The following is a 24,099-nucleotide window of genomic DNA, read 5'->3' as shown; positions in this document are numbered from 1 at the left end:
ACCTAGAAATCTCTTTCAGTACAACATCCATCTTCCCTGCAAACCGTTATTCTCAGACCATTCTCTTGTCCCACCTAAGCTATTGCATGCTCCCAGCCTCTCCTTACTCTGAGCTCCTGTATCCTTGACAAATTTTCATCCTAAATCACATATTGCTAACATTTATTGAGAACTCTCAATGGTATCTGACACTTTGCTGAGCCCTTAACATACACTCTCTCATTTAATTCTCACCTCCCTAAGAGACAGAGATGTTATGTTCCCATTTACAGACAAGAAAAGAGAGGCCCAGAAGGGTGAGGGTACTTATCCAAGATCACATAGCTAGTTAGTGATCTGCATATATCTGGTTTTGCCATACCTGTATAGACACCAATGCCTGGCACAGGAAACCCAGGTATGTCTGATTCCAGAGTTACAGCTTCAAAATGTTACATGATGATAATTACATCATTATGTACACATTGTATGCATATACATCATGCACATGTCTACACAGTAATCAATATATCACGCCCCTGCCAAAGACACCTTATTCCCTTCAACAGGAATCACAAACGTAAATGTTTACAAGGACCAGACAACAAATACAGAATACAGATGCCTGAAGCTGGGGGCAGGGGACAAGATATAGGAGCTATACTTTTAGTGTGTAAGCTTCCTGCTTGCCCAGGTATGATGCCTTTTCAAACATAGTGGCCAGATCCTTGCCTCTCTGCCTTCAGAAAATCATCATTAACATGCTCAACAAAGATCACTGACTGAAGTAAGCCACCCTGAGATCCTGCAGTGGATTCATCAGAGTGAAGTGGGTAAGAGTGGGACTTGAACATAAGATGGGGGACAAGCGGAGGGTCACATATACTTAGCAAACATATGACTTTTGTCAAATTATTTGTTCCTAAGCTTCAGTTCCCTCATCTGTAAAATAGGACTAACAGGCCTCACCAACCCATAGCATCACTGTGAGGATTAAATAAAATAATATGTGGAAACCTCTTGAAACATTGCCTGGCCCATAGTAAGTGTTCAATAAATAGGAGCTGTTAGGCTGAATTGACAATGATGGTAGTGATTAATAATTAAAATATTATCTTACTCAGTCTAGAGTTTAACAATCTGAGATTTTCCCAGGCCCTCCTCTGTAGCAGGCAGGGAGTTGGAGGTGGGAGCACTCCCTCAGGGTCATGCAGACTGGCAGTCACTCGGGGAGCAAAGAGGGGAGTAGGGAAAGATGCATAGATAGAGGTCTCTCCTCTTCCTTTCTCTGTATCTCCCAGATAAATCCCACCAATGACTCTACCCACAGCAAATTGAATGGCTGCCCTCCTTTCTTCTAACCAAGCCTTTTAAGTGGTCTGATTATTTTCTCCTGCATTTCAGCTATTGGTTTTACCAAATTTCACCAAGACACCAATATATGTCTAGGAGAGGATACCCCTGGTCTCAACATCCCTTAGAGATTATCTTGGTTATCTAAAACTGATTATTAGCTAATAAGAAATTCTTTGGTACATTGGTCAAACTCTTTCAGGTTTGTCAAGTGTCCACCAAACACTCTCCATTCGTGATGCTCTTTGGAAAAAGGGATTTATAGTCACAAAATTTGGGAAATGTTATATGCTGTGGCCTCTCTTGAAAATCTGGAAGGCACATTGACGTAATAAAGGCTCTGAGAAATCCTACATGAAGGAACTGATCTTTGTTCAAGCCAGCATTTTCTGAACTTATTTCCTCATAAGACCCTTTTTTCTCATAAACACCTGTATCGCCTGCTAACTAAACTGCCCATGCTTGGGTATTACCACCTAGGAACTCTGGAGCTGAGCCACAGAGAGAGAGATCATCAATCAAATAGACTTAGTCACTCAACAAATATTTTTAGGATGCTGGACTCCAGAGACAAAGTGAAGATCAGGGGTTTAAAAGTAGATCCCTTCCTTCTGTTGAGTTTGAAGCTGTATTTCCACACCCTGTTATCCCTTAGTTCACTAAAGGAGGGAACAGAGAAGGAGGAGCAGCTTGATGGGGACCCTTCCTCCATCTGGTCTCAGCTCGAGCACCATGTCTTCAGGCAGGATGTTCCCCGACTACCCCACCTAATGTGGCCCTGCCTCAGTCATTCCCTGTGTCCTGACCCTGTTCTACTATCTTCACAGCTCCTGTCATTGTTGTTCATTTATTTGATTATTGTCTGTCTTGCCCAAACACTGTGAACTCCTTTCTGAGTGCAAGGATTTTCTGTCTTATTCTGAGTCTCGCCAGAGCCCAGAACAGTGCCTTGGGTGCTCACTATGGATTAGACAGGTGGGTGAATGGATGAATGGATAAACATCAACAAATGTGGACTAAGGAGGCTAAATCAGTAAAGTTGCCCCCATTCACTGGAAAACTCAGAGGATACAAGGACAGTTGTCCAATCAATCCCTGTTGTCTCCCATTCTCTATCACTGCTCCAGCTCTCATCTTGTGCTCCTCACAAGTCCACAGTAGAAGTCATTTGGTTGGTAACTGGTGACTCATCTCCATTATAGACTTAACTATTGCCTTCAGCAATGAGCCCCTTACTCAATTAATTTATTTAGATTAAAATAAGTGGAATTAGAGGGTTCAGGAGCCTAGGGGACACTGGAACTAGCCTGGAAAGTCCCACAAGGGATGAATGGGGAAGGGGCAAGTGGCAACACTCTGGTGGAGTCCATTGAGGTTGGGCAGCTGGAGAGGAAATTCTTAGTGTGCTCCTGTACAGACTAGAGAAAATCCCTATGTGTAGCACCATTTAATATCACTGTGGCAGTTACTAGTTTTTCAGTGCTTTGTATGTGCCCAATGCTTTATGTGTTTTATTTCATTTAACCTTATGACACCTTAATATGTGATTTTATTGAACTTCGTAAGAACTCTGATAACTTTTCAGGTGAGGAAACTGAAGCCCAAAGAATTTAAGTAGCTTCTCATAGTTATATAGCATTTAAGTGGCAAAGAAGTGATTCCCACTTGGAGCATTCTGTATGTAATGAACGAAAATCATTTTGACATTGTCACTCTTCAGCAGAACTATTTCAAAATTGATGATTCACTCAAAAAAATTTGTTAAGTGTCTGAAATGTGTCAGACATTGACCTAGACACAGATAGAACAGAGAACAAAGCAAGCAAGAGTCCTTATCCTCCACAGAGTTTGGCTTCTAGTTGGGGGAAACAGGCAATAAGCAAACAAAAACAGAAATAAAACATATGTCCGGTAGCAATAAGTGATAAGGAGAAAAAAGAGCAGGGAAAGAGAATAAGGACTACTAGGGAAGACTTTGCTTTCCTGACCATCCTCGCATACAGTAATATCCCCAGCACTCCTGGAACAAGCTGAGTGATTCATGCAGGGAGCTGAGGGAAGACCAGATTATGCATAGGGAACAGCAAGTATGAAGACCCTGAATGGAAAGCATGCTTGGCATTTTTAAAGAACAGCTATAAGAGATTGATGTAGGTGAAGCTAAATGAACCAGAATGAGAGGGGTAGGAGATGAGGTCAGAGACAATGAAGGTCCAACTCATGTAAGGCCTTGTAGGCCATGGTGAAAACACTGTCATTCCTTCTGAGTGAAAAGAATGCACTGAGGGGTTTGAACAGAAGAGTGGTGAGAGCTGACTTACATTTTAAAGGATTACTCTGGCTTCTGGGGGCTGGGGAAAACAGGGCAAATGTAGAAAAACAAGTTAGAAGGCCATTGCAATAATTCAGGGAGGAAATGATGGAAACTTGGTCCAGGGTGGAATGAGTGTAAGTGGTGGAAAGTGGTCAGATTCTGCCTACAATTTGAAGATCAGACCAACAGGTTTGCTGAGGTATTGGGTGTGGGATGTAGGCAGCAAAACGGAGTACTGGATGACTCTACACTTTGGGCCTAAGCAACTAGAAGGATGGAGCTGCCAACTGCTGACCTGAGGAAGCCGTCAGAAGAGCCAGTGTGAGTTTGGGATGGGGAAGATCAGAAGCCAAGTGTTATGTGGGGTGCCTATGAGACAGTGGGGTGGTCAGTACTGACCAGGATTTCTCAGCTTCAGTGCTACTGACATTTTGGGCTGGGTAATTCTTTGCTGTGGGGACTGCCCTGTACACTGTAGGATGTTTAGCAGTATCCCTGGCCTCCACTCGCTAGATTCCAGTAGTAGTCGTACTCTCTCCCCCACACCCCCATGTCACAGCCGAAAAATGAGTCTCCAGACACTGCAAATGTATTCTGGAGAGCAAAATCACCCCCTCACACACACACCTTCCTGCCAATTGAGAACCATTGGTATAGATAGAAAAGAAGAGGTCTAAGGTCGGCTAAGTGTGCTAAGGTTTAGAGAGGAGATGAGGAAAATCAGCAGAGGGGACTGAGGAGGCCTGGCTGGTGAGACAGGGGAGAGCCAGAAGAGGAAGTCTCACTCCCCTTGCTGTTCAAATGATTCTAAGTAGTTATCTTGATAAAGACCTCCACAAGCAAGTCCATCATGGAGCATAGATGGCAAGCTGATTATGGCTGGTACTGAACAATCCAGCTGTACCAAAGAAAGGTGTTTTTAAGTTTAGTTATGGCCTTCCTCAAGAAAACCTCTGGCCAGGCATGGTGGCTCACGCCTGTAATCCTAACACTTCGGGAGGCTGAGGTGGATGGATCACTTGAGGTCAGGAGTTCAACACGAGCCTGGCCAACCTGGTGAAACTCCATCTCTACCAAAAATACAAAAATTAGCCACACATGGTGGTGGGTGCCTGTAATCCCAGTTACTGGGAAGGTTGAGGCAGGAGAATTACTTGAACCTGGAAAGCGAAGGTTGCAGTGAGCGAGATTGTGCCACAGCACTCCAGCCAGGGTGACAGAGTAAGACTCCAAAAAGAAAGAAAGAAATAGAGAGAGAAAGAGAGAACGAGCAAGAGAAAGAGAGAGAGAGAGAACAAGAAAGAGAAAGAGAAAGAGAAAAAAAGAAAAAAAAGGAGAAGGAGAAGAGAGAAGAGAAAAGAAAACCTCCAAATTCAACCACTTGGGTTTTTTTGTTTTTGTTTGGTTGTTTTTTGGGAGTGTTTTTGTTTGTTTGTTTTTCGAGACAGGGTCTCACTCTGTCACCCAGGCTGAAGTGCAGTTGCTCAGTCTTGACTCTCTACAGCCTTGACCCCCTGGCTCAAGCGATTCTCCCGCCTCAGCTCCCCAAGTAGTTGGGACTATGGGCACGCACCACCACTCCCGGCTAATTTTTAGTATTTTTTGTTGAGATGGGATTTCACCATGCCCAAGCTGTTCTCTTAACTCCTGAGCTCAAGGGATCCACCTGCCTCAGCCTCCCAAAGTTCTAGGATTACAGGTGTGAGCCACTGGACCCAGCCCCTCTACTTGGGTTTTTAAAGGGCCTTTTAAACTTCTGTCACTTCTAGAACCTTGTTAATTAAAGTAGCTACATTTCTTCACTCAAGCCATACCATGTGTTCATGTGTTAATGCTTTCTCTGAATCATCTAATTCGATCTTTACTAACAACCCCATGAGGCAGGTGCTTTGCTTATGCCTATTGTACAGATGAGGAAACTGACGCTCACAGAGGTTACATTTCCTGGCCACAATCACCCAGTTCCTACAAAGTCCACATTTCTAACCACAGCCTCTCTAGATTTCCCCACTGGCTGTGCCTGACTTTACTCTCTGCCACTTAATTTTCCAAAGCCCTGAGCCTCACTCAATGTGGTGGAAACCTTAAAAGGTAAAACCAAGTACCTGACAAACAGAGCAGTGGGAATGCAGAGGTGATTTAACTGTACACTGTGAATCCATCTCTAACACGAGAAAGGAGAGAGGAGGATGCAGGAAAGAAGAAACCAGGCAGGCTGGAAGTGTCACAAAAAAAAAAAAAAGAGCATCCACTGAAAAAATATCAACTAACCCTTAGAAGCATTAAAAGGTTTTTTACAATCATTATCTATCCCAAGGGTTAAAGAAAACAAGTTTCGTTATTGTCAAATTCACTGAAAGAAAAGTTCCAGGGGTGAGTGATTGGTTCTTGTGTTGGGCATTTCAGACTCTCTTGGTTGAACCTACCCTCCCTTATGTTTATGTCTCCTTGGGACTGAGATAAAGGAGAGTATGAATACCTTTTAGGAGAAAATGCATGGCAAAAATATCTGCTCACTAACTTTACCTGGGCAAAGGACATGAAGATAATTTTTGTTGGAAGGAGGTGTACAAGTTGGCATTCAAGGAAATTGAAGTTAATTCTGGCTCTTATCAGTTGGTAAGCCTACAAATTTATTATTTCAGAGGAAAAATTGAGTATCGGTCATCAAATTTTAGTTATGTGTGCGCTTAAGACATTTGGCCAGTGGGGCCCAAATGTTTTTCAAGAGCTTAGGAAGCTAAATTTTAAAAGGAACTGTATAAACTCCAAAGTATATAAAGATAACTATAAAATAAAAAATATTTAATTATACGTCTTTTAAATTTAACCTATATCAACTAGTCAATTACAACTCAATTCAATTTTCAGCTGGGTGCAGTGGCTCATGCCTCTAATCCCAGCACTTTGGGAGACCGAGGCTGGTGAATCATTTGAGCCCAGGAGTTTGCAGCCTGGGCAACATGGCAAAATCCCATCTCTACCATAAATACAAAAATTTGCCTGGCATGGCGGCACATGCCTACTGTCCCAGCTACTCAGGAGATTGAGGTGAGAGGATCATTTGAGCCCCGGAGGTGGAGGTTGAGGTGAGCCAAGATCGTGTCAATATGCTCCAGTATGGGTGACGCAGCAAGATCCTGTCTCAAGAAAAAAAAAAAAAAAAAAGCAGCAACAAACAACTTTCATGCAGTTTTTTGTTGCTGTTGTTGTTTTTAAAGATAGTTTTTAGTATGTTTGTTATTTTGTGGATGTGGGGTCCCACGGTAAGAGTGACTAGGCCTTGTGATGAACTTAACATAGCCCCAGTCATCAGTGTAAGGAGCCCCAGATGCAACTGGGAACTCAGGTAATATTTTCACTGTGCTGTGATGGTGTCAGTATACCAGGGTCCAGTTATTTCTCTACAACTGAGATTCATCACTTTTCAAGAACAACTCTCTGGCTCCAGGTTGAGCCTATGTCATGCACTTGGCCTCCAGAGCCATTTCCCCAATTCTTTAAGACAACACCTCAGTCCTTACTGAAGGGCATTTAGCCAGCTGGCCTCATTCATCATTTCCTTTTGAGATTCCTGGCATTCATGGCCACTCCCAGTGGTTTCTCATAAGTGTTGAAAAGAGAAAATAAAGACCAAACCCACAAGCCAGACCCTGGGGAAAGAGACAAGCATGGCTCACAGTGTCCTCAGGGGTCCCCTTCAGTAGGACGATGGGAACCCAGCCCATGAAAGCAGCCAACCCCCGTCCCAATGCAAACCAACAACAGCTTCCATAATCCCCTCTATCAAAGGCAACTGGGAGGTCTCACGGGATGGGGCTGGCTGCTTGGAGGGCAGCCAAAGCCCTGAATGGCTATCCCTGAGTACCCCTAAGCACTGCTTCTGTGTGCCCACCACAATTTGGGTCCCCATTCAGAGACACAAATGTTGGGGACACTCAAGTGCTACTGAGGTTGGCTTTGTTGTCATTGCTTCCATGTGGGAGGCTTGATCGGGAGTGCCTTTGATGTGGTTAGGGCTTTTCCTGGGAGCACTTGACCGTTCGTGATTTGAGAGACATTGGCTGCCTGCCTTAGCCCTGGGAGGTGTTGACACACTTGCTTATTCGGGAACCTAGACAGTGCCTGTGGCAGGCTTGGCCAGCATAGCCAGGCCTCAGTGCAGCTCTCACACTGTGGGTAGATCCTGCTTCATTTGACACTGGCAAAACAGAGCTATCATTTTCAAGCCACTAAAGTCATTAGGCAGGTGTTTACTGAGTGACTGCCATGGACTTTATATGACATGCAAGGGCTATAAAATATGTCTGGGCACTGCATAATGTGATATTCTAACTAAGGACTGCAGACAGACCAACAGAACATAGAGTAGAAACAGGATGGTGTGATAGATAAAGAGGTTGTATCGGTTCACTGTTGCTGTGTAACAAACCACCCCAAAACTCAGTGGCTGAAAGCCACAGTCATTTACTCTCATTTGTCATCTGAAAATCAGTTGGAGGTTGGCTGATCCATGCCAGGCTCAGCTGAATGACTCTGCTTTAAGTTCTGGGTCTGGCTGGCCTTGGATTCTCACTGTGGGTTGGGCCCAGACCTACTCCACATGGTTCATTCTGGGATCCAGGCTGAAAGGACAGCAGCTACCTGGAGGAGGCTTTGCTCACAGTGGTGACAAAGACAAGGAGAAAAAGCTCAACTACTCAAGCACCATTTTAAGCTTGTGCTTGCATCACGTCTGCTAATGCCCCATTGGCCAAAGAAAGTCAGAGGAGTAATTTTAAAGTCAAGCTGCAGGGATGTATACTCTGCCTAGGAGACTGTCTTGGTCTATTTTCTGGTGTTTATAACAGAATACCTGAAACTGGGTAATTTATAAAGGAAAGGAATTTATTTCTTAGAGTCATGGAGGCTGAGAAGTCCAAGGTCAAGGGGCTGAATCTGGTGAGGGACTCTTGCTCGTGGAGACTCTCTGCAGAGTCCTAAGGTGGCACAAGTCATCGCATGGCAAAAGGGCCGAGCATGCTAGGTCAGGTCTCTTTTCCTCTTTTTATAAAACCACAAGTCTCAGTCCTTTGATAACCCATTAATCCATAAATAGATTAATCTATTCATAAGGGCAGAGTCCTCAGGACCCAGTCACTTCTTAAAGGCCCCACTCCTCAATACTGTCACATTGGAGATTATGTTTTAAAATGAGTTTTTGAAGGGACGATATTCAAACCATAGCAGAGGCCAGAAGAAGTAATCCCATGAACAAATCCAACATCAATTTGGCAGGAAGAAAACTCCTCTCTTAGAGAAGGCAGGAGAGTGTGAATCCCATCGAACAATAATCTCATCTATCCCCTGGGGTCAGGAAGGGCCAGTGAAGGAAGATAAGAGGATTGGAAGTGAGAGGAAGTGTTTCAGGCACTCAGAGTTGGAAGTCAGAAAAATGAGAACAAGTCCTTTTGCCATAGCTGCCAAAAAAATCAGACCCAAATTCAAGCCCCAATTTTATTTTTCCCAGACTGAGAAAACACAAAAGCCATTGCTCAGATGGTTTGGAAAACATTTGCAAGGTCAGCTCATTTCATGATGTTTGATTCCAGTACTGGCACTTGGACTACTTGTGCATCTTTGAGATGTCACTGAATAATTATCACCACACTTTTAGGATTTACTGAGAATCAGGCTAGGACATATTTCCTCATCTTACAAAAGAAAGCTAGGAGAGAAGCACTATAGACATCTCCATTTTACAAGTAAGAAAATAGAGTTTGCAGGAGAGTCAGCTGTTGAGCATCACTCAGGTAGAAAGTGGCACAGCTGGATGTAGAAGCTAGGCTGCCAGATTCCAGAGCCTGCACTCTTAATCCTGTGCTGCCCAGATAATGCTGACTGCTTTGTATTAAGAACTTACATTCTCCCACTTAATTGGGGGCAAGGCAGATTAGAAACCCTATAAGGTAGATGCTATTCATGTGACCACTTTACAGACATGAAGACTGAGACCTGAGAGGCTAATAAATATGTCTGAGATCATAAAGCTGTTAGATGATACATATAGAACAGTCTTACTCCAAAATTCCTCCCCACTGCACCAGCTTCCTCATTTATAAATGAGGGGCATAGCTAAAGCTGTCTTCAGGAATTCTTTCAGCTCAGAGGATGTTGTTTTGTCTCTCCCAGTTTCCCCCCACCCACGCCCCCCTCATTTGGCTCATACTTTCAGAGAAGCTGGTTGGAATGCAAAGGGGTTTGCAATGCATTTTGTAATTCCCCTAGCCCAAGCCTGTCAGTGGCTTTTGCCTACCTGGCAGTAGTGTAGGTTTTGTAAACTTTTGAGTCTTCTGGAGCCTGTAAGGTGTCTTAAGGCAGATTCAAGTTCAAAAGACACAATTAGCCAGTCTCCCAGTTATTTATGGGAACCATAGTTGCAACCATAACAACCAGCTCAGGTTACAAAAGTAATTATAGGAAAACACCCAGTGTTGGAAATTAAATAGGAGTTGGTTGGCAGAATCGCTGAGAGGAGGGAATAAATGAATGCTTTCCCTGTAACTTCATGGGAGCTCCTTTTTATGTCTGGCATGCAGTGAGCAGTTCATTTTCTCTTAAGATACTCAGGAACTAAGAATAAACAGATGTCTAGAAGAAGGCAGCTAGATGATGGAGATGGGGCAGAAGAGCCCTAGACTGGGAAGACAGAGCCAATATTTCCAAGGACAAAAATCTCACCTCCTTTTACAACAAAAGGGGAGATCTTTGGGCTACACCATGAGCTCCATTTCAGAGAAGGCAACACTGACATTTAAATCAGGTGATGTGCTGTCATCTCTCTAATTTAGCCTTTGACAGTTCCTCCCTATGCCATCCTGTTACTTAGCTCCAACCTTGGAAAATGTAGATTTTCCTGTTGCCCAGCTCTGTATTTTCTTATGAGTCAACATTCAATGAATAATGCAATCGAAGCTTTCACAGCTGAATAGGAGCTCAAAATAATACAGGCTCAGCCGGACTTCCAGTTCCCAGTCCTGTATGTGAAGAGCTTGGAAGTCCTTGTTCCTGACCTCACCACAAGGAAAATGCTGAACAAACTGAAAATCAGCATCTCTTCTTAGATCCATCAGAGAATCGAGGTTACAGGGCAAACCACTGCCCCCCAAATTGGAGAGACAGGCAGGCAGGTTCAGAGAATCACACTTACTGGAGCAGAAGCCCAAGAGCAGAAATTGCCACTGAAGCTGGTGCTGGGTTTCTTTTGCTCAGTGCATCAACAAAAATTTGCTTTCAATAAAAATTAGAAATCATACTTTAAAAAAACCCACAGCACACAGACAGCAAGCATCAGAACCAGATTCAGACATAGCAGAGATGTTGGAATTATCTGACCAAGAATGTATAAAAACTATGATCAATATGCTTAGAGTTCAAATGGAAAAAGTGCAAGAAGAGGTGGGTGATATAAGCAAAGAGATGGAAGCTCTAAGAAAGAACCAAAAGGAAATGCTAAAAATCAAATACCAGGCTATTGGTTTTAGGACAGAAAAAAAATCAGCCGCCTCCTCTATTATACAGGTGTGCAAACAGACTCTGCCAATGACTTGGCCAAGGTTACACAGTTAGTGAGAAAATAAGGACTGAGATGCAGGTCTTCTATATGTGCATAAAGTGTGGTATACATTATTCCCTCCAGCCTTGATTCCATAGGCATTCATTGAAAGTTTCCTCTGTACTGAGCACTGAGCTAAACAACTAGAATATAACAATAGGTAAGATGGACTTGCTCTCTGTCCCTATGAAGTTTATAACATAGAATTTTACTCACTTCCTCTTTAACCATACCAAATAATGTCCATGAATAATCAAGCATTGTTAAATTTCATTTTCAGCTTGAATCTCATCTCCACACATTTGCGTGTGTGTGGAGGAAATCAGAATTTCGTGAAATCATGTTTTCAGCAAATGCCCGTTGAATGTGCTCATGTGCTGCGCAATGTGCTAGAAGCCAAGGGCACAGTGATGGGGGAAACAGGCATAGATCCCTGCCCTGTGAGTTTTGTGAGTTTACATTCTGGCCAGAGACAAACCAACCAACAAAACAAATAAAGGAGTCCATCATACAGGTGACAATTGCTTTGTGGAGAAGTTTTAATGTTCCACCCTATTTAAATATTCCCCCTGTCTGCTTCCTGGTACCTCCAAATTCCATTTTCTGCTTTCTTTTCCTTCATTGCAATAATCAGATTTGTGATATATGTAGGGAATATGAAAGATCTGGTGACAAGATGGACATGTGGCAAAGAGAGGTAAACAAGAATGATGTCTGGCTGGCAGTTCCTTTGACTAAGCCGGGGGAGCCTTAGAGGAACAGATGTGAGGGAGAACAGTTCAAGCTGAGGTTTGGACACACTTGATCTCAGACTCCTGGAGAGGAGACATTCCAGTGGAAATGTCAAGGAGGCAAACCAAAGCCTTCATCTCTGCCTCTCAGACAGCCCAATTTCTACAAAGCAAATGCCTCACTTATGTAGATAAGAAGTAGCTTAGCTTTTCTAGTACACTAAAGAACCCAAAGCCCAGCCTATCAATTAGTTTGCATGGGACACACTGTGATGGCACAATTGATTCCCTTGGAGTGGAATATCATGCAGTCTGCCTCAAAGGCAGGCCAGAAGATTTTAATGCAGCTGTCTCCAGGCAATTATTAACTTTCCTTCTTAGCAACAGGACCACAGCACTTTCATTCCTTGAAATGACACTTCTCTCTCGTTAAAGCCTGCAGTTAATTTTATGAACCGCACCAATTTAACACCCAGTTCACATGAGCCATATACCTTGAATAAATGCAAATCCAGACTCTGAGACATGAATTATGGCCTTATGCTGGGCATCACCATGGCAACTAATGACGTCCCCCCACCCCCGACCCCAGCACCAACCTGCACAAAATCCAATTCTCCAAGGGTCCTTATTTGCCTAACGTGGATGTGTTCTTGGCTTACTCACATATGCATTCGTAAATATCACTCTGTTGTCAAAGGTTTGCAGTGGATGTTTACTGTCATTTTGGGAGGTTTATTCCCTATGTGGCAAATGTTGTTTTTTGTTCGTGGGGGGAAAAATTCTAATGAAAATTACTGTGTGTATTTGATTAGCAACATTTGTTGATAACATATGGTCTGAGGAGGCTTCCGCAAATAGGAGGCTTTAAATAGTAAACAGAGATGTGACTGTGATCAAGCAGATGCTCCCCAAACACACAGAACAAGGTTGTTTTACCCATAGATTTTTCTGAGCTCCATTCTCCCAAAACCATATTCCTCTCCCTCATTTTCTCCCCCAGATCAAAGTGTTCACTTTCAAAGTGGTGGCACTGTGGAACCGGTTTGGAGAAATAATGTGCTGTGACTTTAAAAGTCATCCCCATCCCCCCAAATATGAATTATCTGCTACTCATGTTTATTATTTGATATTAATAATGATGTAGTGTGATGAAATGAGTCAGCCAGCTCAAGTCGTTCAGGAAGCAGTATTTGGGCACCACGTGTCTGAAATGCTATAATACACAAGCCCCAATTTTCTAATAAACTAACAGTGCTAGAAAGAGCTCCATGAAGAATTTAGAGCAGCAAATTGGATCCCCATGGAGTGAGCTGTCCTTGTAAATGCATGTTTATAGTTTGTCTTTGTGGATATGCCCAGATGAGCATACTGCTAATCTGCTAATGAAAATGTAAGTATTTCCATTAGGCCAAGTCAGCAATTTACCTGTTTGTAACAGAGATCAGCAAACTTTTTCTATAAACGACCAGAAAGTAAAACTTTTCAGTTTGTTGGCCATATGGTCTCTGTCATAACTACTCAATTCTGTCATTGCTGCACAAAAGAAGCCATAGACAAAACATAAATGAGTAAGCTAGCTATGTTCTAATAAAACTTTATTGATGGGCATCAAATTTTGAATGTCATATAATATTCAAATATTCCTTTGATTATTTTCAGCCATTTGAAAATATAAAGCCATTATTAGCTTATGAGCCATACATAAGCAGGCCCATACCCATGGCCATAGTTTAACAATCCCTGGTCTATAATCCTAAAATGAAGACTTACATTTTTTAGTCCTTTCTATGTGCCACGTAGTGAGGTAAACACTGCATACGCAATACCGTATGTCCTACATATCCTTCCATTAAGGACTCCATCTTCTGGGTCAGTTCTATTTTTTTAAGAGACAGGGTACCACTATGTTGCCCAGGCCGGCCTCATACTCCTGGGCTCAAGCAATCCTCCCACCTCAACCTCCTGCGTAGCTGGGACTAGAGGTGCAGACCACCATTCCCATCTGGCTATATTTATAATAAAACTAAATATCATCCCCAATTTATAGATGTGAAAGCAGAGACATTCTCACACCTTATAAGTGTTATTTCTGCACATGGCATCTCCCCCAAAGGAATGTGATATCCATGAGGGCAGAACTTACATCTCACTCACCTTTGGATCCATAGCAGGGCCTATCACAGTGATTTCCACACAGTGAACATTCAGGAAGTGTTTCCTAAATGAAGCACTATTTGGAGATATAATCCCTAAGCAGTGAAAGTTAGAGCCTCATCTGATGCCAATATGGTGCTTTTAGGTTAGTCACTTACGCTGTTCATCTATTTATTTGCCACCCTCTTATAGGAAGTATTTGGTTTGGAATAGACACACATGTACCAATACACATTCCTTCATATTTGGAGGTGCCACTATGGGTGATGGCATTTCTACAGTCTCTGCTTATGTGCTTGTGGCTGAAAAGACCAAAAGTAATAATAGCAGCTTATTATATAACTTGGTGGCACTTTCCATCACTATACCGTTGGCAGCCACATTGCTGCCAGCCCTTGGAGAGCCATTCCTCAGCCTTCATGGATTGACGCGTTGCTCCCTAGAGAGCTGTCGTATGCTGAGTATCCTCTGCATGCTGCCAGCTGCTGTGTGCACTTCAGAGAGTTTGTTTGCTAAAAAAAAAAATAGAAAATAAATAAAAATTTTAAAAAATCAACTCCTCAAAGAGATAAAGCCCTCAGTTCCTCAGTTGAAAGGGGCAGTCACACCTTTGGTTATTTCACATGTCTCATCCCTCTACAATCCCCTGAATTTAGTGACATGGTTATTCTGAATTTGTCACTTTCCTAGTTACTGAGGAAATATTTATTGTGTTCCAGGCCCTGTGTTGGGTGCTATATATATATACATATATACACACACATATGTGTGTATATATACATATATACGTGTGTATATACGTATATGTATATGTATATATATACATACACATATATACATATACACACATGCATATGTATATATGTGTATATATGTGTGTGTGTATATATGTGCGTATATATACGTATATACACATACGAAAAACCACAGTAAAGCACTCTTGTTTAATGCATGGGCTTTGAGGTCAGAAACTCTGAGTTTGAAGCCCAATTCTGTGATCACCTGAGATCCTGGTCCAGTTACTCAACTTCCCTAAACCCTGGTTTCTCTGTTTATAAAGTATGGGTAATAACAGAATATACTTCACAGAACTGTCAGAAAGATTAACTGAGATAATTCATTAGAAGCAGTAAGCCCAGGGCCTGGCAAATCGTAAGTACTCAATAATTGGTGGCTGTTTTTAACGTTTATGTAAGCTAGTCATACAGTGTGAGTACAGTGGTAGAAAGGATGGGATCACAGAATAGGGACACCTAACCTGTTTTACATTATCTACTTTGTCTTCAGAGAGAAGTTAGTCAGTTAACCTTTCCAACTTCAGCTTGCAATAAATATTATCCACCTCTGGTCTTTTCAAATCAAAATGCAATTGTATTTCAGTTCTGGGACACTTTAAAGAGGTATTCATCTTAATAGCCATAATCAATTGTACAACAAGGGCAAATAAATGGGCAGAGAACAATGTAACAATGAGAAATAGATTCATTTTGGGGTGTGTGGCCCCACCAAAGGCCAAGGTTTTTGATGCTTCCTCCACTGGCTAATTTGTCTATCTGGGATATAATGCTCTGTGAAGTATATTGAACACGTGAAATAAATTCAAAGTAAAAAGCCGGCGTGGCCCAAAGTCCCACCAGTCTTGAAACAGAACTTTCCCTTTCAGTTACAGAGGTAACTCTTGTTGATTTAATCAAGACATAAAGCAGTGAATGACGGATGAGCAAGGGAGGCAACATGGTGGCCTGATTAGGAGTTTGAATTCTGAGGTCTGACTGCCATTTACTCCTGGTGTGTGACCCTGAACATATTACCCAGCCTCTCTGTGACTCATTTATAACTCTGGAGGTGATAATTGTAGGCATTTCACAGGATGGCCAAGAGGCTTTCAAATGATCAAATGCATGTATGGCTGTGTCACACTTTTGAGATAGGAATTTGTGTCTCGCACATAGTAATCTGAATAAATATTAGCTATTTCTATTACAAATATAGCCAGATCTCTCCGTGGCTAGAAAAGGACAAAGAATGAATATTTTTCATGACATTTTTTCCTACAGGGGAAAGGAATATAAAGAATGGTGCAAATATTTAAACCTTCTTGATTCTCCTAAGAGTAGGAAGCATTGACAGAAAGAGGCCAGAATTTTCACAGAATCCAATGACTGTGGCTAAGACCAAAAGTTTCATGTCAACAGCCAGTGTTAGCCAACACCCACTCCTTAGTCCAGGCTAGCCAGACTGGGGTGGCATTGGATCACAGCCAGCTTGATGGGCATGTGACCTGTACAGCTGCACAGCTCCTACACTCAGAAGGGGCCCCCTTTTGATTTAATGCTGTTTTGTTGCCATGGAAATTCTTAATAATTTTATCTTTGAGCTTGTGTTTGTGACATCCCATAGAACAATGGGGTGTGGATTTGAGCAGAGGAAATAATCAAGAAAATGAAAATGCTTTACATTTTAGTACCTTTAATGGCACTTTTTCTGTGTGTTTTGTTTTGGAGTTTTGGAGTTTGTTGTTTTTTTTAACAAGGAGACCTGCATTTTTTATTTGCATTGGGCCCTGAAAATTACACAACCAGTCCTGATTAGATGAGAGAACTTCTCTTTTGGCCTGCTTCTCTGGACCAGGTTACCATTTTGAAATCTGATAGTTAAATAGTTAAAGTGGGATTCATTAGTGACCTGACAGCTTGAGGTGAGCCAAGGATCATGGTGGGAAGCACAGCTGCAGGCCTGGTGGAAGGGAAAAGTAACTCAGTGTCCAATAGAATGGGGGTTGTCAGGGCAGCCTCCAGCGGCCTGAATTCTGTCTAGCTGATGGGTTCTCGGAAGCATTGACTGCCCCACAGTCGGACTCTTGTTACACGCCTTATGAGCTGCGCATCTTTTGGTAGCAGCAGGGGTTCAGGCATCCTGGATTGGTACCCACTGAACATGCCAGGAAATACATCCACACTGAGGACAGTAGCATGGAAACACACAGTGGGGTATCACCAGGACACTGGGCTCGAGTTCTCTTTGTGGCTTAGTGTTAAAGCTTCTTATTTCAGAACTCTTTTGGTTTCCAGCAGAAACCTTTCTCATACCCATGACCAAGTATAATGAATGCCCAAAGAGGTGTCTTTTATGTTATTTTTATTTATTTTCTTTTAGAGACAGGGTCTCGCTCTGTCACCCAAGCTGGAGTACAGTGGTGTGATCATAGCTCACTGTAACCTCAAAGTCCTGGGCTCAAAGTGATCTTTAGGCCTCAGCCTCCCAAGTTCCCACCAGATGCAGCTAATTATTTTACTTTGTTTTTTGTAGAAAATATAAAAAGCCTGGGTGTTTCTATGTTGCCCAGGCTACTCTCAAATTCCTGGCCTCCAAAAGCACTAGGATTACAGGAGTAAGGCACCACACCCAGCCAGGCAAAGAGATTAATAGTACAATTAATCATAAGTAAATTCATGGTCACATTTTTTGCCAGTGTTGCTAATCACTAATAATGCTTATTACTGATAATTTTTACAATAATAGCAGCAATAGCTTTAAAATGAAATTTTGGATTTTGGCCCAACTTGGTCATAATTCCCTGGAATAAAATAGGCAAGATCTTTGAGTGTCTCCTCAGTTTTCTCATCTATGAAATGGCAATGATAATAGCTATTTTACCATTCATCTGTATAGTAGAAAGGGCAGTGTCAATCTTGCTTCCTTTACACAGGGTCAGTTACTTAGTAAGTGCTTGATAAACATGTGTTGTATAGAAGCCACAAAGGATACAAAAGTATAGCAAGATAAGGAGACTGATTTCTAGTGTTCTATAGTACTACAGGGTGACTATAGTTAACAATAATTTATAGCATACTTTCAAATAGCTAGAGAGGATTTTGAATGTTCCCAACACACAAAAAAAAATGATAAATATTTGAGGTGATGGATATGCTGATTACTCTGACTTGATTATTATACACTGTATACACGTAACAAAATAGCACTCTGGGCCAGGTGTGGTGGCTCATGCCTGTAATCCTAGCACTTTGGGAGGCCAAGGTGGGTGGATCACTTGGGGTCAGGAGTTCGCAACCAGCCTGGCTAACATGGTGAAACCCCGTCTCTACTAAAAATACAAAAAAATTAGCTGGGCATGGAGGCGGGTAATTTGAGCTACTTGGGAGGCTGAGGCAGGAGAATCACTTGTACCCAGGAGGCAGAGGTTGCAGTGAGCCAAGATCATGCCACTGCACTACAGCCTGGGCAACAGAGCAAGACTCTGTCTAAAAAAAAAAAAAAAAAAAAAAAAAAAAAAAAAAAAAAAATTAGCACTCTGTACCCCATTGTATTAGGGTTCTGCAGAGGGACAAAACTAATAGGAGATGTGTGTGTGTGTGTGTGTGTGTGTGTGTGTGTGTGTGTATACACATATGTAAAAAGGGGAGTTTATTAAGTATTAACTTACACAATCACAAGGTCCCACAATAGGCTGTCTGCAAGCTGAGGAGCAAGGAGAGACGGTCTGAGTCCCAAAACTGAAGAACTTGGAGTATGTTCGAGGGCAGGAAGCATCCAGCACAGGAGAAAGATGTAGGCTGGGAGGCTAGGCCAGTGTCTCCTTTTCACATTTTTCTACCTGCTTTATATTCTCTGGAAGGTGGTTAGATTGTGCCCACCAGATTAGGGTGGATCTACCTTTCCCAGCCCACTGACTCAAATGTTAATCTCTTTTGGCAACACCCACACAGACACACCTAGGATTTATACTTTGTATCCTTCAATCCAATCAAGTTGACACTCAGCATTAACCATCATACCTATAAATATGTACAATTATTACATGTCGCCTAATCATTAAATAAATAAATATAAAGTGATAAGCAATAATCACTATTACTAGAATACATCTCCTTACCTTGGGAAGGGAAAGTAGCCAAAATGTGTTGGGTTCCCAACCTGTTCCAAACTTGCAGCTGTTTCTTCTTTACAACTAGTCTGTGAAATTAGCTTATTTTATAGCTGAGGAAATTGACAGGGACATTAATTCCTCACCCCAAATTTCATAGTTTGCAAGTGACTAAGCCAGGATTTGAACTAAAGGTATCTGGTTCAAAACCCTTGCTGTTGCTAAGACAAAGATTTCCCTATCTTGGGGTCTTGCTGCAGTTGCTGACAACCACTTAGGAGTTTCTATCTGTACCTCAAACATTTTGCTGATGTGTTTGAAACCTGTCACTTTTTGTCGTATCTCATGGCCTCCTCCATGTCCTCTCTTTCTCTACTATGACTGTTGTGCTTTCTCAGTGGTTTCATGCACTGAGATCCCCATGGATCTGGTTTCCCCTCGTCTCAATTTTTCTTGTCTTCTTTTGTCAACTCTCACTAGATTCCCTGTGTCTTTGAGTTAATAGCATTTATTTGATTGAAGGCAACACTGAGACTAGGATGCAGGTTTCCATAATTTACAAAACAAGAATACAAACAGGGTAAAATGTTCAAGCCCACTAGTCAACAAAATATCCATGAAAACAACAATGATAAAATAGGCCGGAAGAAAAAGTGAATAATGACACTCAGGCAAGAAGCCCTGTGATTTGCACTTTCATTCCCATATGGTGGCAGGAGAGTCACTGCCTTTGTGAAAAGCATTCTGGGAATAGGCATCTCAAGCCTTGAAAGTGTGCATTGATGAGCACAGCTCCTGCAACAGTGTAAGATCTCTGAATTTTTGTTGATGAAAGAAGAAATGATCTCCCAGCTATGTCTCTATCCTGAGGAAACAGAGATGAAATAAAAAATTAATATCTAACTCCTAGCTACTCAGGAGACTGAGGTGGATGGCTCGCTTGAGCCCGGGAGTTCAAGACTAGCTTGGACAACAGAGCCAGACCCCCATCTCAAAAAACAAAACAAAACAAAATTAATGTTCGATTCTATTTCAATAATAGAAGAATGGCTAAATAAATTATGGTACATAGAGAAAATGTAATATAGAATCATTAAAAATTCTAATGAGCATTTTAAAGTATAGACGTTAGTCATTGTATAAAGTAAAATGAAAAACTTCTGTAAATGATAAGTACCTATGCTGTTTTCTAGTTCTGTAAAAGACATTATATTTGGCATCTTTCATTTATTCAGCAAATATTTGTTAAGTTCCTTCTATATGTCCAGCACTGTGCTAAGTTCTGGGTATGAAACATAAAAACACAGTCGCTGTGCTCATGGAGTTTACAGAATATTAGGGGATTCTGCTATAAAATAGCGACACAAATCAATAATTATAAATCCAGTGATTTCTAGGATGCAAAATTAAGTAGTATGCTAAAGAGAGGTTAATACCAGAACCCAGTTTAAATTGGGAGATCAAGGGACAGTGGTTTTAAGCTGAGCCCCAAAGAGGTAGCCCAGTGAATGGGTGGGGTGGGGAGAAACGTTGCCAACAGAGGAACCATACATGTAACAGGCCTGAGATGGCAGAGTCAGGAGGCTTGTGAAATTGGAGCAGATGAGTGACAGTCCATAGGTAGGAACAGTAATGGAACAGGTGCCATGGACCTGGGGCTCAATGCAATCCAGTTAACACTTCTGGAAGATCACACTGCTTGCAGGCACAGAATGGAGAGAGATTAATTCTCTGTAAAAATAATAATGAGTGAATGAAGAGGCTGCATTTGTGGCTCATGTGAGCCACACCTGGTGCTCTACCCAGATTCTGGGTAAGCCAGCCTCCCATCTGGGGAAAACTGAGACTCAGATATCCACAAACTATGAGCAGGGAATGGCATTCCCACATCGTCATCCTTCTCCCTTCAATCCCTCTTTGACCATAACAGGGTGGCGCTCCATAATCTCCTTATTCAATTCATCTTTGAATGCCAGTGAAAATGGGGCTCCCCACCTCCCCACCACTACTGCTGAAGTCTCATTTGAAAGTCAGGTGTTGGCTTGAACCAACTGAAGCCCCATCCCAAAATCTACAACTGCAGTTTTCACGAATGAGGAAGTCAAAGGATGCAATGAAATGTTAGTGATTTCCCTGGAATAGTTTGTAGATACAGCAAATGCATGGGAACAAGTTCTCACCAACTTGAGTTTATGCTAATTTCAAGTCATTCCTTATAGTGCTCTGTGAAGACCATGGCAACTTTCTGAGCATCTGTCTTGCATTTGCCTAACAAGTTAATTAACACTTTTGTTACTCTGGCAGCTTTGAAGGGGAGGAGAGAAGGATGTGACAGCTAATGCTGCCTTGGGTTAACCCTGCATTCACCTGACCTGGAAACAGTGGAATAGTTTAGACTCAAGGCAGATATGTCTACAATGACCTCTTTGATTCTGTCTGCAGCTGGGGCACCCAGGGTGACTTCTCCACAACCCATGCACTGCCAGCTGTGAAGGTGAAGCTGTTCACAGAGAGCACAGGCGTCCTGGCCTTGGAGGACAAGGAGCTCGGGCGGGTAAGTGCTTCCCATCACGAGGGGGACTCCAGAGAGAGGATTTCCCCAGCTAGGTCTCCAGTGCACAGGTCACCAAGAGGCAGCATTGCCAAGTGCTGAGAGGCTCAGTTTTGAACTTTAAATCCTGGACTCCACTCTACATTAGCTGGGTGACCTTGAACAAGTTCCTCAACCACTCTGAGCCTCAGGTTCTCTTCTACAAAGCTGGGATAACAAGAGTGTGCCCTACAGGAGATAGAGCAGGAGTTCTCAATACTATCAGACCCAAACATCCTTTAGAGTTAAGATTTGTAATGTCTTTTACTGTCTTAAAGTGGAATTCTTAGATGATGTAACTGCCTACCCACCAGACAATGTTAAAGTCAACACAATGACATAAGAGAGAAGCAAAAGGAAGTAAATTAATAGTAAAAACCTTCAAAATGTAAATACTCAAAGATCTAATAGAGGAATGCTCTGCTTGTTCCCGTGTGAAGAGTCACTGTGAGGGTGACAGCTACAAAACCGACTGTGAGGTGTGGAGATGTGCTGTACTGGTGACTCCTAAGCCTGAGCATCAGTAAACTGATTTACTGAAATGTTAAGCAATACTTAGTAAAGTGTCCTTGATTTCCTTAGAAGTGTGCCAAAAAGACTTTGATGTGAAATGTAAGACAAGAGTTAGGATCTCCATGTAGTTCATTATAAACAGATTTTTTCACCTCCACTAATATCCCATGGGAATATTCAAAAGTCAGATGGGATGCAGGAAGATGCCTCACTAGGGAGCGTCATCTCATTCCTTGCAGGATGTTTAGCATCCCTGGACCCACCCACTCACTGCCAACAGGGACTGGCACCCATTGTTTTGTCAATCAAAACATCATTAAAATTTCTGAGACACCCCTGAGAGGTGGTACCAACCGCTTTGAGAACCACTGAGATAATAGTGAAATTTCTGTTTGCATCTGAACCATTGACTCTGCCCCAAGAAGCCAGTAATATTTTCACAAGTTGATTTTGCCAATAACCTGCCCCACCTGCTTATGGTAAAATCCGAACTCATTTAATTTGGCTTCTGCTCACCTCTTCACCCCCATCTGCTGCCACATTCCTCCCTGCCTACTATACCCCAGCATCATTGGCCAAATTTCAATCCCTCATATAAACCAAATTCTCTCCCTCCTCGGGGGACTTTCTCTCTATCTCTTGTCATCTCCCCATCTTCCAACCTTCAAAAAGCATAAATGCCTTCTTTGCATAAATGCCACCTCCTTGGAGAGTCCTTTCCTGACAGCTCAGTCCCCTTCATTTGCTATCTCAGCTCCCTGTTCACATGCACTACTGAAGTGACCACCAATGACAGAAAGGAACAGAACTGGCAGACATTCAGGCTTCTGTCTGCCCCACTGGACTGTAAAACCTCCATGGAGATAGAAACCTAAACTATTTTGTTTACTACCTTATACCCAGAGCCCAGCACATAGACTTTCAATAAATTTTATTTCGGCCGGGCGCAGTGGCTCACACCTGTAATCCCAGCATTTTGGGAGGCCGAGGTGGGCGGATCACCTGAGGTCAGGAGTTCGAGACCAGCCTGGCCAACATGGCGAAACCCCATCTCTACTAAAAATACCAAAAAAATTAGCCAGGCATAGTGGCAGGTACCTGTAATCCTAGCTACTCAGGAGGCTGAGGCAGGAGAATCACTTGAACTCGGGAGGCGGAGGTTGCAGTGAGCCGAGATCGCACCATTGCACTCCAGCCTGGGCAACAGGAGTGAAACTCCATCTCAAAAAATAATAATAATAATTAAATAAATAAATAAATAAATAAATAAATATAAATTTTATTTCATTCTGGTTTAATGCATAATCACTCCTGAAAGCTAAGTGATCTCAGCCCAGACAATCTCTCTGAGCCTCTGATATAACATCTAGAGCATGAGAGACCACCCCTGACAAGCACACAGGCACACACGCCTAACAATGCCAGCAATAATTCATTTCCTGTGCTTCCTTTTTTTCTTCCTTTCTTTCACCCATTTTTCCAATCTGGCTTTCATCTATAGAATCAACCTGGAGTCATATTACTACAGCATAGACCACAGATAGAGGTAAAATGAAAAGTAAATAAAGCTAACAGCAAAAGCAAAAAACAGTGTCCCTACCCAGAAAAGTGGGAGGAGGAGATGATGAAAGAAAAGGTTTGGTTGTTTTCTTTGAGAAATGATAGATACTCATTTCTGTCCATAGGGAAAGACAGACACACAGAGAGTGGAGGAATTATCCTGCCTTTCATTTTTCTTCAAATTTCTCCTTTTCCAAGAAGGCAGATGTTAAGAATCATGAGTCTCAAAGACCCTGAATATTAGTGTTAGAAGGAACAAGTGTAACTGACCAGCCCAGGAAGTTCAACCTGGGTCCACAATGAGCCTCCGAAGACCCAGGATCCAGAATGTCCTGGATGTTTTGGGGGTTTTTTTGGTTTTTTGTTTGTTTTTTGTTTTTTTGTTTTTATTTTTGTTTCTGTTTTTGTTTTTGCTGGAGTCTC

The 24,099-nt window shown here is 42.3% G+C and overlaps 1 protein-coding gene across 17 annotated transcripts in view; it reads left to right on the top strand.

The window, feature by feature from the left end:
* Nucleotides 1-24,099, top strand: part of CADPS (calcium dependent secretion activator) — a 489,813-nt gene that overhangs the window by 272,566 nt on the left and 193,148 nt on the right. For all 17 annotated transcript variants that reach the window (XM_045385957.2, XM_045385961.2, XM_045385964.3 and 14 more), the window contains exon 7: nt 21,456-21,567. In XM_045385957.2, the coding sequence (XP_045241892.1) occupies nt 21,456-21,567 (112 nt within the window). The remainder of the gene's footprint in view (nt 1-21,455; nt 21,568-24,099) is intronic.

Source organism: Macaca fascicularis, chromosome 2 (genome assembly GCF_037993035.2).
Source record: "Macaca fascicularis isolate 582-1 chromosome 2, T2T-MFA8v1.1".
Classification (NCBI taxonomy): Eukaryota; Metazoa; Chordata; class Mammalia; order Primates; family Cercopithecidae; genus Macaca; species Macaca fascicularis.
The sequence above is the reverse complement of the archived record's forward strand: the minus strand, read 5'-3'. Positions and strand labels throughout refer to the sequence as shown.